General features: G+C 36.5%; 2 protein-coding genes across 7 annotated transcripts in view; one reads left to right on the top strand and one right to left on the bottom strand.

Moving 5' to 3' along the window:
* lrch2 (leucine-rich repeats and calponin homology (CH) domain containing 2) overlaps positions 1-6,085 on the bottom strand; it is a 68,453-nt gene extending 62,368 nt beyond the window's left edge. Inside the window, exon 1 of one of the 4 annotated variants that reach the window (XM_052592608.1) lies at positions 5,766-6,085. In XM_052592608.1, the coding sequence (XP_052448568.1) occupies positions 5,766-6,009 (244 nt within the window). In that variant the 5' untranslated portion in view covers positions 6,010-6,085. The remainder of the gene's footprint in view (positions 1-5,765) is intronic. The other 3 variants (XM_052592607.1, XM_052592610.1, XM_052592609.1) reach the window with 3 other exon arrangements.
* Positions 6,086-6,856: 771 nt separating this feature from the next.
* Positions 6,857-12,854, top strand: LOC128004574 (probable H/ACA ribonucleoprotein complex subunit 1). 3 transcript variants are annotated; one of them, XM_052592616.1, is made up of 10 exons: positions 6,857-7,254; positions 7,706-7,852; positions 8,010-8,107; positions 8,242-8,333; positions 10,295-10,352; positions 10,459-10,511; positions 10,644-10,715; positions 10,817-10,940; positions 11,924-12,059; positions 12,132-12,854. In XM_052592616.1, exons 1-10 carry the CDS (start codon positions 7,164-7,166, stop codon positions 12,338-12,340), a joined length of 1,080 nt encoding a protein of 359 aa, XP_052448576.1. In that variant the 5' UTR covers positions 6,857-7,163; the 3' UTR covers positions 12,341-12,854. The 3 variants fall into 3 exon arrangements, with proteins under 3 accessions (XP_052448576.1, XP_052448574.1, XP_052448575.1); XM_052592615.1 differs by having other exon boundaries at positions 6,875-7,254; positions 11,924-12,167; positions 12,240-12,854; XM_052592614.1 differs by having other exon boundaries at positions 6,874-7,254; positions 11,924-12,854.
* The last annotated feature ends 2,622 nt before the right edge of the window (positions 12,855-15,476 follow it).

The raw sequence follows: 15,476 nt of genomic DNA, 5'->3' as shown, positions 1-15,476 counted from the left end.
TTTTTTATTTGTTATTTTTCATTAAAATGAAGTTGTTTATATTAAATATATTGTGATTAACACACAAAAGAATGATGATCAGGTCAACACAGAAGTATAGAAATTCTACATTGATTAAAAAAAACTGTGCTGGTATCGGATTGGATGGGTATCGGCAGATATTCAGAATTTCCGGGATCGGATCGGTTCTGAAAAAATTGTATCGTTGCATCCCTAAGCAAAAGTGAATGCTACAATAACAGTCTCCTATTTTACCCTCACAGGTCAGCTGTAGAGTTTAATCTGGTATTCTTCACTTCCACATTCTAAATCCAGAAATGTGAAACCACTTCCTCTAAATTCTGTCTCTGTCAAAAGAGCAAAAGACATTAAACTTACTTCACAATTGACAATATTTAAAGTAATGTTACACCCAAAATTGAAATTCTGTCATCATTCGGTGGAATTTAAAAGAAGATGTTTTGAGAAATGCTTCAGTGTTAAATGTCTATTGAATGGAAGTCGAACGTTCTTCAAAAAAATCTTAATCAAAGAAATGCATACTGGTGTGGAACAACATGAGGGCCATAAAGGAGTAAATTATGACAGAATTTAGATTTTTGGATCAAGTATATAATCACTACCCTAAACTATGGTTTCCATGAACATTTGGGCTGAGCAGCATTTTCAGTTCTATATTATAGTACAACCTTTCTGATTTTGACATTAATATTCAGGAATCTGTATGAACTTTTGTTTTATCTAAAATCTAAATAAGGCCTGTGATTAATTCCACATGGTATAACATCCTTGACAACCTTGCCTCACTGGTAGGTGAAATATTGTGCCTTTAAGCCAAAATATCACTTAGCTGTTAAAACAGAGTTATGACTGGCATTAGTCATACATCTGCATCAGCTTTTAATGCAGGCATCCTAAAAGCACATTAGATACATGAATATTTCATACATGACCACAAACTGCCTTAATGCAAGAGATTTTCATGAAAGACAACTTTGCACTTGGATATTCTATAGTGCATACTACAGCTAGATAAGTCTACTGCACTGACATTAAGAGACAAAAAAATCATTTTATCTCCATTATTGTTAAGAAATGTAATTTGTTCTTTATATCTAAAAACACATTTTTATTGGTAAATTTGACAAACACCTTTTTTATTCTAGAGCAGGGGTGTAATACATACGGTCCACAGGTCAAATATGGCCCACAGAGGTATCCAATCCACCCTGCAGAATGGTTTAAACAATAATATAAAATAATATATAAAACAATTTTGAAAATTAAATAAAGTGTATTTGCTACAATATTTTATTTCGAATGCAAGGAAAAAAATGCTCATTTATTTATGCTGATATTATGCCTCGGGAGTCGGGACACCTAACAGGGGCCTTTTAAAGCGACGCCAGAATCTTAAGCAGCATGAGGATATGACGATAGCTGCGTTGTAACTGATGCTTGTGTGGCAATTTTCTGGTGATTTTAAACATGTCCAAAAGAAGACATTTGACCTGGAAGGGTGGACAGGCTATTTAAGGAGAAATGGAAAAAAAGGTTTTGTAATCTGAATGCTGACAGGTAGGCCATATGTTTAATCACAACTCGTGGCTAATATTAAATGACACTGTGATGCACTGGACAGGACAGCTTTGCATGTAGAAAGTAAATGAGCAAGGAGTGTGCCATATTTATCATGTACTAATATCCTAAGTGTTGTTGAACTGATATTTTGAAACTTTGCAAAAAACAAACAAACACATCATGAGATTTTTTCAGTGCCAGATGAAGGCTATCAGATTAAAATATAATTCAAGATAGAGGCAAAAAATGCCCTGTAGTTTTTTATATTTATGTCATGATAGTTAAGTAGTCTAACTATAACAAGAGAATATTCTAGAATGTCAGTGCAAGCAAAATTAATTGATTTTATACAATAGCTTAACAAAAAAGATGCTAGTATTAAGTGTGTTACATTAGTCACAATGCTGTCTATCTCTGTTTCGGCAAGAAAAAGTTTTTAACAAAGCCAAAGTAAGACCAATTGTGCATCTCCGAGTCAGTGATTCAGTGGCCCATTCATAAAGACTATCCCTGCATTTCAGTGTTCATACTATCCATCCTAAATAGTATGTGAGATTAGAATAAGTAAGTCCCAAATCATAGTATGTTGAAAAGAGCATGCCAAAAGTCCCTGGATTGTCTACTAATTCAGGTTGATTTTTGAAGTGTGGATCCATGCACACTCTAATTACTAAAACTGCCCACAATCCATTGACCTTTGGTGAAGGATTCATTCCAGAACTACAAACATGAATAAAACATGTAGAGTTTACACATTTTACACTCTACAGTTAGGTAGAGAGTTTTTAAGGGGTTTGAGTTACTAATAATCAACATTCACCCTGGTAAAAACTATTTATTTATTGTTATCCATGTTATATTTCATCTGCAACAGCAATGTTGTGAACTTTTAGAAACATCCATTTTGTCGTTCACTTTTAAATGCACCGTGCAGAAAATGTGCAGAGTTCTCCGCGCGAAAGACCCACGAATGGCAGATCAACAAGCTACTTCTTTATTCTCCAGTACCGTAGGAAGTAAATTAAATGAAATGTGGAGGAAGTTAACTGTGACAAGATGATTGACAGGCCAGTTTACAGTGACCGGGTGCATGTAACAGGTGCGACAGAGCGGCCCTTTAAAGATGCAATTGTATGACGTTATAGTATGTCCCAAAGCTTGCCTCCTCTTCTACTACATACTCAAAAGTGTATAATTTTTCTTCACCAAAAGAGTACATACTCTTATAAGTAGTTTAAGCAAGCACATTGAGATACAGCATTTAACTAGCTTCGTTTCTAAACGAAACTACTGGTGGCTTTAGGGTCATATTTATTGATCCTTGACAGACCTCAAACCAACCAAGGTGCTATCTCAAAAACACACTCTGCAAAATATGGTAATCACTATATATATTATATAAGACGTGTGAATATTGCACATCCCTAAAATAACCTAGCAGCAGCTTTAAAAAAAAAATTATACTAGATTTTTTTTGTAAATTTATATTGTAGTTTGTATGGTTAATATTAATGTAATTGTAAGCAAACTAGGGTTTAACAAAAGGTTATTCGGCCCGCACAAGGGGGTATTTTCTCAGATCTGGCCCTCAACCTGAAATGAGTTGACACCCCTGGTCGTGAGAAAAGTTGGGGATATTTAACAAACCCAACCATCTCACCTCAGATCAAACTTTGTCACAAAAATCATCTTGTTCAGTTGTTCAGAAATCTGTGTTTAGAAACGAGTGAACATTGACTTCAGCTAGCTCTTTTAAACCTCACTTCTGCAGTGACAGAAATAGACCTTGAAACAGCCTTTAACCATCGCGGTTTATGTAAATCTCACTTTTACAGCATTTAAAGTATTTGTTGCACACATGGTCTTTGCAAGACAAGCAGGCCAATAGTGGGATATTGTACATTTAAACACTTGCATTGTGTGTTCAGAAAAGTTACCAACTAAACTATTACAAATCTTTTCAGTAATCAAAGTAATCTGAACTAAAAATAAATAAATATTAAATAAGCAGTCTAGGAATAATAATAATCAAAAATGACAAAAGCACATAAAGTAAAAATATAAAAAGCTCATTCAAAATATTAACAAGTACTATAATGGTATATAAATATTACCATATTTACTAAAATAACTTTTTTTAAATTGTCATTATTTTTTATTGCAGATTATAATTTAATTCATACAAATTCCTAAATAATGAGGAAGCAGGTCATCTAAATAAGTGTAAACACCAAAACCTTGTACATATGTAGCATGATAAACTCAGTACTGGACAATATTAAACCAAACTGTTTAAGATCCAAACTGATCCAAAAACAAAATGATACTGCTGCATTACAATGTACTGAATTAGGACAATGTATAGGTATCATATTGTGAGGTATCAACTAGCAACCGATACCCAGTCCTAAAATGCATATTATTTTTTAAACAAAGACAATTCACAGAAATGGGATCTAGTTTATCAATGAAGACACATATAATGACAACGCTACACACAGCAAACCGCTGACTGTTGTTGTTAACTCACATCATAAATGATCAAAACAGTGAAAAGTGGTGGCGAAAAAGATAGCAAGAAAAACAACGAAAGGAAATTATTCAATTTTGCCACAATTTAACATCAGAGACTCTGGGATGTCTTCGTACTCAATCATAGCAAGGACTGCCAAGTGGGTCACTTGAGCCATTGGAACAGACCCACACCACACACAAGCTTACCCTATACTCAAGCCTTGTCAAACTGTCAAACACACACAAAAACTAACAAGCAAACAAACAATCTTACAAAATACAAATGTGAACACAGATTGCAAGTTGAGGGCTTTCTTCTCTTTATTCAGTTGAGCTTCCTTGTATAGGTCACAATCTGGCACAAATACAAATATTTCCTCTTTCAAATAGATGCATACACATGCACACAAACAAAAGCGCACTCAAGCTATCAACGAATGTCATCTGTATGCCAACGACCCTGAAAGAAACCGCGATACCAATGTATGAATGTCCAGCGTTATCTACAACACCGGCTTCTTTAAGCACACAAGCCATCGGAGAGAATCAAAACAAGGCTCAATATAAAAAAAACACCCTTCGTACAGTTTAAATGGATGCACGACAGCCAAATATACACAAAAGTCCTATTTCCAAGTGTAACTCAATACAGTTGAATGGGAGTGTAGACACGATGCTGTGAATGAATGGGTTAGTGTCACTCCTCCCACTGTCTGCTTCACATCTCAATGGCTGTTTGCTGCAGCAAGACTAGCAGTACAGACCACAGACACTTCTGAAAGACAACCAGCCATTCCATTTCGAACCACATCTCCAGAAATAACTGAAATATAGCTAATCCACATTATGCTGCAGTAGCCTATAAATAATAGTCCAGCCCACTTGTACAAACTGTGTTTTGCCAGACCAAACATTATTTAGATTAACAATATCGTTTAATACATCTAAATCGGAATGCTAAAACAGTAGTCAAATGCGTGCTTGTATTTTATCCAGGGTTGCTTGCGCATTGATTTCCACTGAGAGCATGAAGAAAGGCGCGTGATAGATTATCAAGACAGCATCTTTTGTCTGGCACTACAGTCTCTATCTGCACTTATGGTCCATTTAAATAATGACATTCACCACCGTTCAACACCCTATCCACAAACTGTTTCCATAATGATAAATAAAACTGCTTTGTCAAAAATAAAAGGAGCATTCTAGTGTTGTCGCGTGCTCACCGATAAGGTGTAATGTTATTTATACGTGTCTGCATGTGAAAAGCGGCCGAATTACTGGAGCAAAGGTTAATGAAGATCGGCTCTTCCAGCTGAAGAGCTTTCTCTAGTTTTATTCATACATGAAATATGGTTTGGTGAGAAAGTGAAATGTGAAACTAAAACAACCAGGGAAGCTGATGCCTTTAGCCAGTATTTCTAATGCCAGCTATAATTGGGTTTGCCACTCCACGCTGGATATGATAAACACGACAGAAAGCGAGATACAAGCACCATGTGCCCTGGCTATTGTAGCCAATACACAAACACCCACTGACACACCGCGCAAATGCACCAAATAGGCACCCACGCTCCTCGCTGCTTGTCTTTTGTTGTGCTCTCAGACCAAGAGTCGCGAGAAGCGGGTCAGTGGAGCACGCAGGGAGATTAGCCCACATCTGCCGGACCCACCTGCTTGTGTAGTATCGGTCAGGTCGTAGTTGAGCCCCGGGTAGTCGCGCAGTTTTCTCCCGCTGATGTTGAGCATCCCGGAGCAGACGGCGTCTTCCAGCGCGCGTTCCAGACTACGCGCGGTGTGTAGCGGGTGCTGCTGCTGTTGCATCACGCCCGGGTTCCAGTGCGCGACGTTGGGATAATGCTGGCTCTGGAGAGCCACAGCAGGTCCCACAGCTCCCTGATTCGCCGCCATTTTCATAAGTGCAATTATTCTAACAATAATAATAGGGGGCTGCCTGGCTCGCCGCGCATGCGCAGACCGAGGTGGGGAGGGGATGGGCTACCACTGGAAAGGGGCGGGGATTAGCTCAGCTCTGACGGCAGGTTTAGCGTTAAACCAAGAAAATTAATTAATGTTTTGCTTTTTATTTTAAGTGAAGTTGTATGATGTTATTTGTCATCGGGAATATTTATGTGATGCGCGAAGAATAGATAGTGATTGAAGTACTTTCAAAAGCTAGAGTTATAGTTAAGTTTAGTCATACTTCAGGCGCTTTTTAAAAGTCTTTGAGGTGACTGTTGAGTGAAATGAGGTTGAAAGGTGGTTGACTTACTTTCATTTTAGGGCGTGTCTTATCTTCTTTCGTCTGGTGCCCGGCGGGTGTTTCAGTTGTGGTTAGTGTGGCACAGAAAACCTGGCCGTGTGCACTGAGCTCAGAGGCGAGCCCTGGCGGCTGAATGGAGAAAATACTCGCCACTAATAATACAAATCAGCAATAAATACTAAATAAACTCTGAGTAGGTTTTAGAATTGTGTTTAGAATTTGGGTATTGTACGAAAAAACTATGTTAATGGACATACATTATGTTATTAAAACACTTTTGAAATGAATACAACTGAGGAAAAGTCGTTGTTTTGTTTACATTTAACCCCCCCCCCCATCTTTAAATGTAAACAAAACAACGGCTTTTTTCTACAGTTGTATTATTCATTTCAAAAGTGTTTTAATACAAAGTCCATTAACAGGTTGGATTAACCCTAAAAAACATGTTTTGTCTATGATTATGATAACAAAATAACTGAGGGAAAGTTAAGAACTGAATTCCTGCCGCTAGTTGTGTTGTAAAGCGCCTTGAAAGACCTGCCCAGCCGGATTAGACAGCGCTATATCGGGCTCTCGTCAGACTCATCGCCGTTGGGCGGGTCACACTGCTAGCACTCACCATTCACCTGATCGACACAAAGAAAAGCGCCTTAAAACCGGCTCGATTTAAAAAGTTTTCATAGTTCGTCTCGTCATTAGCGTTTCTGTTTGGACACCTTCGGAAGCTATCGAGTGTAAATACTTTGGCTTTTTCGATTCACGCGACGCTTTTGAAACTTTTGCCAGCCTAACGACATTTGGGGACGAAATGGGGGATACTGATGTTCAGATGGAGAGTACTGAGCAAATGCAGGAGCCTCACGCTTCAAGCTCGGACAACAAAATCGACTTGTCATTAGGTTGGTAACTGCGAGGCGAGACATTAACTTAAAGTGTTTGTGATTTGGGTGAGTTGGCAGGATCCGTAGGTTTCGCTCATGGTTTCGCTTCTGTGTTGACGTGGAGAGAGAGCAACAGCAGTCAGCTGTCACATACATTCAACAGCTGTCACACCAACTTGCTCGTGCACACACGTCATTTACCTTGAGTTGAGAGTGATAATAAATGAACGAAAAGATGTGGGATTGTTAATGACTAAAGTGAAGCAAGTTATAGTAAATGTATAATAAAAACCTCATCCATCTGTACAGTAGCCACAGTATTTAGCTCAAACAAGATATATAGGCTACACAAATATTATCCGATATGTAATTCATATGATTAATCTTTCAATTGAAATAGTTTTCTATTTTAGACCCTCTTTTAAAAATAACACAGAGGTGAAACACTTTGTTCATTTTGATTTCACAGATGACATTATAAAGCTGAATAAGAAGGAACTGAATGCGAGCCGAGCTAAAACTAAACGAGCTGCTAACAGGAACAACGTCTTGAAGAAACTCAACCAGGTTCCCCAGCAGCAGAGGGGACTCAGACGAGGAGCACAGCAGTACCGAGGCAAGCATCTGATATTTAAGATTCTCTTATCTCTTACGTTTATGACAGCTGACACATTTGGACTGCTTGGACTTCTTTCTGGCCTGATCTGTTTTAAAAACGCTTCAGGTGACCTGTATAAGCACTTGTAAGTTTCTCACAGAGGTTTGTCTCACAGGGCCTGGCAGGGCGAGAGGTTTGAGGAGACAAATGGGATCCGGGAGGGACATGATGTCAAGAAGGGGTTCATTAAATATAGCTGCTGCCACTGTCACGGTATAAGTCATTGTATTGTTTCTGGTCCTAAAATAAGGTTAAATAATTGACACCGGTCGTTTTCAATCGAATACCCTGTGTCCTATGTTAATACACTAACTTTTTTTTCAAATTTTTTTAACTGTGTATCATAGAGTGGTGAACTGTTTGATCAGACCACATTCACATCAAGGGGGACATTCAGAGGAAGAGGAAGAGGGAGAGGAAGAGGAGGCGGACTGAGCAGGTTCTACACTCTTCATTCATTCAAACATGATCACCCATAAAACTGGAATATGATGTTATGTTTTGTTTTTTTAATTTAATATCTGAACAAAATTGGAATTATAAAATATACTATAATACTAATATTACGTTATCATGCTTAATTATTAAAGATGGAACAACATATGAATATAGATATTTTTTATACAAACTTATCCTCACCAGTAAAATTCAAGAATCTCAGTCTAAAGTACCTATTGTTATATTATTAAGCATTTATTATATAATCAACAATTGAACTGTGAGCAGGACAATATGATATTATGATATATGTGCCAACAGAAGAGGTGAAGGTTGACACGGGAACTCATGAGAACTGGTTTTCATGGGAAGTAGTCTTCCAATGTATAGCCAAATCTATTTGAAGTTTCTGTTTGAAGCCATAATGTCTGCATAAACATAAACACTGAAAGTCACAGTTGCAGAAAGAAAAGTAATAGACAATATTTCCATGCAGCCAAGCCTGAAATGGTCAGTGTTGCTTCAGAGAGAAGCTTATGATGATGCAGCTGCACTTTATCATCTCTAAGAATTCTAACCTTGAAGACACACAAAGGCAGAGATATACATTACCATTCAAGAGTTTGGAGACAGTAGAGTTTTTTAAATTAAGTATTATGAAATTATTAGTTCTGTTCGGCAAGGAGCAAATATGCTTGATCAAAGTCATAGTAAAGATTTATAATATGTGACCCTGGAGCACAAAACCAGTCTTATGTCGCTGGGGTATATTTGAGCAATAGCCAAAAAAAAATAAAATAAATACATTGTAGGGGTCAAAATTATCTATTTTTCTTTTATGCCAAAAATCATTAAGATATTAAGTACAGATCATGTTCCATGAAGATATTTTGTAAATTTCCTACTGTAAATATATTAAAACTTAATTTTTGATTAGTAACATGCATTGCTTAGAATTCATTTGGAAAAAATGTATCAGTATTTCGATTTATTTGCACCATCAGATTCCAGATGTTCAAATAGCTGTATCTCGGCCAGATATTGTCCGATCATAACAAACCATACATCAATTGAAAGCTGATTTCTGAAATCTCAAGTTTTGTGGTCACATATTACAAAGGATTTCTATTCATTAAAGAATCCTGAAAAAAACAAATCCACAAACAAAAAGGTTCAGTCCTTGATTCTGATTGGTTGAGCCGTGTTCAAAGCTTTTGTAAATGACACTACAAACATACACCTTTGTTTGCTTCTGTGCATTGATTGGCAACCACAACTGTTTCTGAGGAACTACATTGTTTGGTGGAAGAAAACTGTTTTTATTTACGTATATCATTGCACTTTATTTGCTCTGTTTTATTCTGTGAAACCTTACTACGTTTATGGAATAACTGTTCTATAAAAGCAATAAGCCCCAAGAAGCAGTGGCTTACAGTGAATTTATCATCATGCCTAACAACGCCACTTAGCTTTTCTAAATTCACCACAGCTTCTTGGGGCTTATTGCTTTATTACGCTCCAAATCAGCATATTAGAATGATTTCTAAAGGATAATTTGACACTTAAGACTGGATTAATAACTGCTTTATTTCAGATTTGGCATTATAGGAATAAATACATTTTTAAAATGTAATAAAATAGAAAACTGATATTTTAAATCATATAATTTTTGATAATATTACTGCTTTTACTGTATTTTTGAGCAAATTAATGCAGCCTTAGTGAGCATGAGACTTTTAATACGTATATAGGTAAAATACAACAACAATAAATGGGGAGAAAGATGTATTGGGTGACATCTGGTAAACTCTCAGTATTTTATGGGTTGTGGCAAAAAATATGGAAATCTTTTTAGAAGTAGCAATTAACTTTAAGAAAAAAGAGCTATAAACTCACCTTAGAACAGTCTGCAGTTTAATATATGTGTATATATATAGTGTTTGATTGCTGTTGTTGTTGTAGGGGTGCATTGTCAGCAAGAGGACAGAGGGGTGGAAGACCATTTCTATTAGACAGAGGGGTAAGAAGGACAATTAAAAAAACATTCACATTATACACAACTTATACATGGATTGACCTTCGTGTTAATATATTTTAGACCTACATTTCTGTCTTTGTTACTTCAGTTTACTGCTACAAACAGAGCTGAGAAATTACAAAAGTATCAGACGATAAGAAGGTGAGTTTGAATTAAATGAGATTATGACTCTATATTCCAAAAACTATTCTCAAGGCGTGTAAACTAATTGTCTCTGCTCTTTTTTTCTCTCTCTGTGTCTGTCACACCCACATGCACACACACACACTGAAGTCGAAGAACAGCACCATCTGGCTCCACGCTCACAGTTTCTCTGCCAAATGCTAAATCTGCACCTGTCGCTGTGTGAGTAAATGAACCTTCTCACTTCTGTCTCATTCACTGGTTGTACATTTCTCTTTGTTTATCTTTTCTTTGTCTCTCTCACACTCTTTTCACTCCATCAGGAATACATCTAATCAGGCTAGGAGGGGTGGGGCAGTGTTAAGGGGCAGATCATCTGGAGGTGCTGGTACTTCTTCACCTAAGGGGATTCCTCTGCAATTTAACTACAAAGCAGCCACTAACCAGGTGAGTTTAACAGTCCGGCACAGCCTGTATACCCAGTTAAGTGGGAGGGTCAGACATTTATTGCATTTTATGATCTTTGTAAAGTAGTGTTTTCAAAAGACCCGGTACTTCTGAATTTGTCAAAGTTAATTAATCAAAGTAAATATCCATATGGACCAGTATCTGTAAATGTTAAGCTGCAAAAGTAGGTTGAAATCTGAATCCTGCATGTTCTGGATGTCTCTGTCTGAATGAATGAATGAATGAATGAATGAATGAATGGTTTGTTTACTACATAGACTGAAGCGCGTGACACTTGCAGTCATTTCAGCATCAGCTGTCTCAATGAGGACATAAATACATAAACAACATCACCAGAACTGTTCTGAGTCACTTCACAAGCATTTTACCATTTAATTTGAGTAAAACCAGTGTCAATTTAAATGTATTCATGGCAACCCGTCAAAATAAGTTCATTTTTACATAAAGGCATTGTGCTAGAAATATTACTATTATTTAGTGGAAAGTATGTGATACTTCTACTACTGTTGAAAAAATTAATAAAACTTTATTTTTTAAAGAAACAAATCACACAATATTTCTTCCATGTTTTAATTTTAATAGCAAATCCTCTTTATTTACCATAAAATAAATATGTTTCAATTTCATTAATTAAAAGACAAATTAAATTTGTTTACTGTTTTTCATAATTATAGTACTTGTAGAAAAACTTTAAGCACAATTGTAAATAAGTATAAAGAATGCCACTGGTTTTATTTTTAGTGATAAAATGTTTTTTAGTTTTTTTTAATTAGCCTATTTTTGTGTTTTGCTTTGGTACCGAAATTGGTACAGAGAACCATGGATTTTCAATGGTATTGGTACCGAATACTGAAATTTTGGTACCGTGACAACACTAGTGTAAAGACAATACATTTTATAAAAAATGCATGATTAAACTGTTTTTCAGCTTGTAGAGCCTCTGTTTTTATCTTGTTTTGCAGACTGCCGTATACCTTAATGACCGTTTCACTGACCTGAGGTTAAGAGGGCGAGGACGGGGCTGGGGAAGAGGAAGAGGAGCTCTTGGAGGAGGTGGAAGAGGCAGAGGAAGAGGAAATATCATTGGTGGTGGACGAGGTAGAGGACAAGGAAACATTATGGGTGGTGGCAGAGGCAGTGGAAGAGGAAATATCGTTGGTGGTGGACGAGGAAGAGGACAAGGAAACATTATGGGTGGTGGCAGAGGCAGAGGAAGAGGAAATATCGTTGGTGGTGGACGAGGAAGAGGACAAGGAAACATTATGGGTGGTGGCAGAGGCAGAGGAAGGGGTGGGTTTGGTGTGACAAGAGGAGGAAGAGGCTTGAGAAGAGGGAGGGGAGGATCAAGAGGAGGCGATCGAACAGTAACTCTTCAGTGATTACAATTACAACCATTCAGTTTTATGAAGTAGTAGTGTTTACTGTTTGTGCTGCACTGAAATTTCCACAACCAATAATATTGGGGCGAAACAGAAAAAAAGAAATCAGTTTAATCTGAAATAGTTTTGGAGGCCCGAAATCAGTGACATTTAACTACAGCTGGTAACAGTCCATTTACCAAAATTTAACTGACACAACTTTTTTTCAGCTTCAGTTTTCAGGTAATTGTTTAGTTTTGCTAATAATAAAAAAAAAAAAAAATTATATATAATTTGGGTGCATCTCTTTTTGCTGTAATGATGTCGTTCAACTAAATATTTAAAAGATTTCTGTCAGTGTACAAACAAAAATTTTCCTTTTTGAAGTAAATTATTTGATTGTTATATGATGAAGGTTTTTATAGTTTTAGGTTATGGAAAAATATAATTATGAATGGTACCTCAGAGGGTAATAAAATGAAAGTTGTTTACATTTTATATCATCATGTCAATAAACACCAAACAATGAACTCCATGTCATTCCAAATATATTCAATTCAAGTTTATTTGTATAGCGCTTTTTACAAAACAAATCCTTACAAAGCAACTTTACTGAAAATTAAGTTTCTACAATATTTAGTAGTAGCTTATAAGTGGTGACTGTCAGTTTGTGCACGTATGACAGGATTTTCCAGAAAAAAATAATACAAGACGTAGTCAGCCAGACGATGAACATTATTAACCGCAAATTATTATATGATGCAGTCACACTTGTAGCAATATTTGTTAGTTCTGTTGTTGATTCAGGGTTATCATCATCTGGGGTCCTCTGAGGGTCAGCATCATCTCTTCTCAGGTGTTCTGGATCCAGACTGGAGCTTGTGTAAATCCTAGTTACAAAACAGAGAAACAAATAGAGACATCATTAGCATAGCTGCTGTTCCAACAAAGTAAAATTAATTAGTTCAACCCAAGCTAATGAATAAAAATGCACATTTGATCAGATGCAACTACACTCACAATTTAAGAGATACATTATTTGTATGCTTGGCGAAAGAGATGTGTTTTTAATCTAGATTTAAACAGAGAGAGTGTGTCTGAACCCCGAACATTATCAGGAAGGCTATTCCAGAGTTTGGGAGCCAAATGTGAGAAAGCTCTACCTCCTTTAGTGGACTTTGCTATCCTAGGAACTACCAAAAGTCCAGCGTTTTGTGACCTTAGGGTGCGTGATGGGTTGTAGCGTGGTAGAAGGCTAGTTAGGTACGCTGGAGCTAAACTATTTAGGGCCTTATAGGTAAGTAATGATAATTTGTAACTGATACGGAACTTAAAGGGACAATAAGTAACTTTTTAGGTATTTTATTATCTAAAATCAATATTTTTATTCATAAATATGCCCTCAATGGTGTACAAATACCTATGCCAATGTTTAAACTAATCCTTGTAAATGAAGAATTTATTATCTTTATATACATGGGACGGGTAGGTCGACGGAGGCTTCCATGTAGTTCCGCCATCTTGCAAAACTATAATAGCAGAGAGGGACAAAAAGTACTAAGCCAACGCGTTTCCACAGCACGTTTTCGGTCAGAGCCAGAAACGCAGGTGCAGAGCAGTGAGAGGCGCTTGAAACTGCACCGGCAAGTTTAAAAGTCTGGATTGCATTCTTATTATGGACCATACATATGCCGCGCCACAGGAGAAGAAAACATCGTCGCCAAAACAGTCAAAAATAGAACGTAAAAGGAAACGTGACCGTAGATTACAGAAAACAAGAGTTAATGTCGGGGAAGCTTTTTCTAGGTGGAAAGAGCTAATGCTTGATAAAGATTTCAAAAGAGACGCTGAAGTGGCCAGTTTTCTTCTCGACAGGTAAGTCAGTGTTACAGTCTATATTATAATATTTTTTTTATATCTAACAATGCATATAATTCAGAAAATATAACGAATAAATTAGACATAACTACTAATTACAATATTTCATGTTTTCCACAGTCAGTAAATCATACTGTAACATTCGTTTGTTAGTTGTCATGTTGCAGTTTGTTTGAAATAACACACCTGTTCACCTGAAGGAAAACTCGACGAAGTGCTATTAGAAGACATCCTGTCAAAGCTTTTTGGTACATATCGCTTACCGTAGATGCAACGCGCATTTGAAAAAGCGAGGCGCTGGCGAGCAAAATTAGTTTGAATGCAAAATACAATTTCACCACTAGATGGGAGTAATTCCTGCTTAGTGTCCCTTTAATAGGTAGCCAGTGCAGAGACTGTAAAATTGGGGTAATATGATCATATTTTCTTGACCTCGTAAGGACTCTAGCTGCTGTATTTTGGACTACCTGTAGCTTGTTTATTGAAGAAGCAGGACAACCACCTAGAAGTGCATTACAATAGTTCAGTCTAGAGGTCATGAATGCATGAACTAGCTTTTCTGCATCAGAAAAAGATAACCTGTTTCGTAGCTTGGCAATGTTTCTAAGATGGAAGAATGCAGTTTTTGTAACATGGGAAATACGGTTTTCAAAAGTTGCTGTCTAATATAACACCCAGATTTTTGCCTGTAGAGGAAGTAAAGGTATATCCGTCTAGTTGCAAATTGTAATCTACAAGATTCTCTGTACCGTTTTTTTTGGTCCAATAATTAATATCTCTGTCTTATCTGAATTAATCTGAAGACAAAATTATTGGTCATCCAATCATTAAAATTTTTAACACACTCTGTTAGCTTAGATAATTTAGAAGTTTAATCTGGTCTCGTTGAGATATATAGCTGAGTATCATCAGCATAAAAGTGGAAACTAATCCCGTATTTTATAATAATATTACCAAGGGTCAACATGTATATGGAAAATAGAAGGGGATGATGGATCCAAATCTCTATGATTTTTTTTATTTTCTTCTGTGAACAATTCTGGTTGACAACGATTTACATTGTATGGACAAATTCAATTAAATTCAAAAAGCACAGCGTCTGTGAGTGAGTAAACGATGTCCAGATTTTCATTTTTATGCATCTCTTTATGCAAACATCACTGAGAGTTTGGTTCTTTGGCTATTTGAGTGGATATTAAGACATTTTATGCCGTAAATCCAAATACTATTCACAATTTTTTTTATATATAAAAAATGGCCATTTATTTTAAAACACACA

The sequence above is a fragment of the Carassius gibelio genome, chromosome A5 (assembly GCF_023724105.1).
Source record: "Carassius gibelio isolate Cgi1373 ecotype wild population from Czech Republic chromosome A5, carGib1.2-hapl.c, whole genome shotgun sequence".
Classification (NCBI taxonomy): Eukaryota; Metazoa; Chordata; class Actinopteri; order Cypriniformes; family Cyprinidae; genus Carassius; species Carassius gibelio.
The sequence above is the reverse complement of the archived record's forward strand: the minus strand, read 5'-3'. Positions and strand labels throughout refer to the sequence as shown.

Coding starts and splice junctions, on each gene's coding strand:
- LOC128004574 (XM_052592614.1), top strand. CDS start 7,164: ATGGGGGATACTGATGTTCAGATGGAGAGTACTGAGCAAATGCAGGAG. Junction 8,108..8,241: donor TAGCTGCTGCCACTGTCACG/GTATAAGTCATT, acceptor TGTGTATCATAG/AGTGGTGAACTGTTTGATCA. Junction 10,941..11,923: donor ACAAAGCAGCCACTAACCAG/GTGAGTTTAACA, acceptor CTTGTTTTGCAG/ACTGCCGTATACCTTAATGA.